A 921-nucleotide genomic window follows, 5' to 3' on the forward strand; every position below is an offset into this window, starting at 1 on the left:
GATGAACCGCTGGAAATGGGGATCTTTGCAGCTTTGACTTATAACACTTGACTGGTACATTCTTGGATAGCAGTTCATTATTGTTGTGTATAAGATTACTTAGAGGGTTTCCCCTGAGGAGCAGAAGTGTGTTGTAGCTGTTTTAGGAAGAGTCTAGAAATTCCGCTCTTAAAAACACCAGGCCTCTAGCCTTCCTTTCGGCCGGAACTGCCATCTTCCAGTAATTCGCCAAAATGACCCACACAAAGGGAAAGAGGAGAGGTACTCGCTGTATGTCCTCTCGGCCTTTCAGAAAACACGGAGTTGTTCCTTTGGCAACATACATGCGAATCTACAAGAAAGGTGATATTGCAGACATCCAGGGAATGGGCACTGCTCACAAAGGAACGCCCCACAAATGTTCCCATGGCAAAACTGGAAGAGTCTCCGACGTTACCCAGCATGCTGTTGGCATTGCCGTAAAGAAACAACAAGTTGAGGGCAAGAGTCTTGCCAAGAGAATTAATGCACGTGCTGAGCCCGTCAAGCACGCAAAGAGCCGAGACAGCTTCCTGAAGCATGTGAAGGAAAGCGATCAGAGAAAGAAGGAAGCCAAGGAGAAAGATACTCGGGTGCAACGGAAGCGCCAGCCGGCCCCACCCAGCGAAGCACACTTCGTGAGAACCGGCGGAGAGGAGCCTGAGCTGCTGGAACCCATGCCCTATGACTTCACGGCATGAGAAATGTAAAATAAATAAATAAATAAAAGACTTCAAGACTGTAAGAAACAAACAAGAAAACCCACCCGGCATAGGAGTATCGAGGAGAGGCTGTGATGCTTTTGAGTGCTCAGGGAGAGCTCCCGGAGGATTTGGTGCCTGATGCGATCATTGAGCCCCGAAGAGGGCATGACAGAAGGGATGGCTCGGGGAGCGAGGGCAC

The 921-nt window shown here is 49.4% G+C and overlaps 1 protein-coding gene across 1 annotated transcript; it reads left to right on the forward strand.

The window, feature by feature from the left end:
- The first annotated feature begins 230 nt into the window (after positions 1-230).
- LOC125148266 (60S ribosomal protein L21-like) lies at positions 231-719 on the forward strand. The gene has a single exon (XM_047826179.1). The coding sequence runs from the start codon at positions 234-236 to the stop codon at positions 717-719; it is 486 nt and encodes a 161-aa protein (XP_047682135.1). The 5' UTR covers positions 231-233.
- The last annotated feature ends 202 nt before the right edge of the window (positions 720-921 follow it).

This window comes from Prionailurus viverrinus, chromosome D2 (assembly GCF_022837055.1).
Source record: "Prionailurus viverrinus isolate Anna chromosome D2, UM_Priviv_1.0, whole genome shotgun sequence".
Taxonomy (NCBI): domain Eukaryota; kingdom Metazoa; phylum Chordata; class Mammalia; order Carnivora; family Felidae; genus Prionailurus; species Prionailurus viverrinus.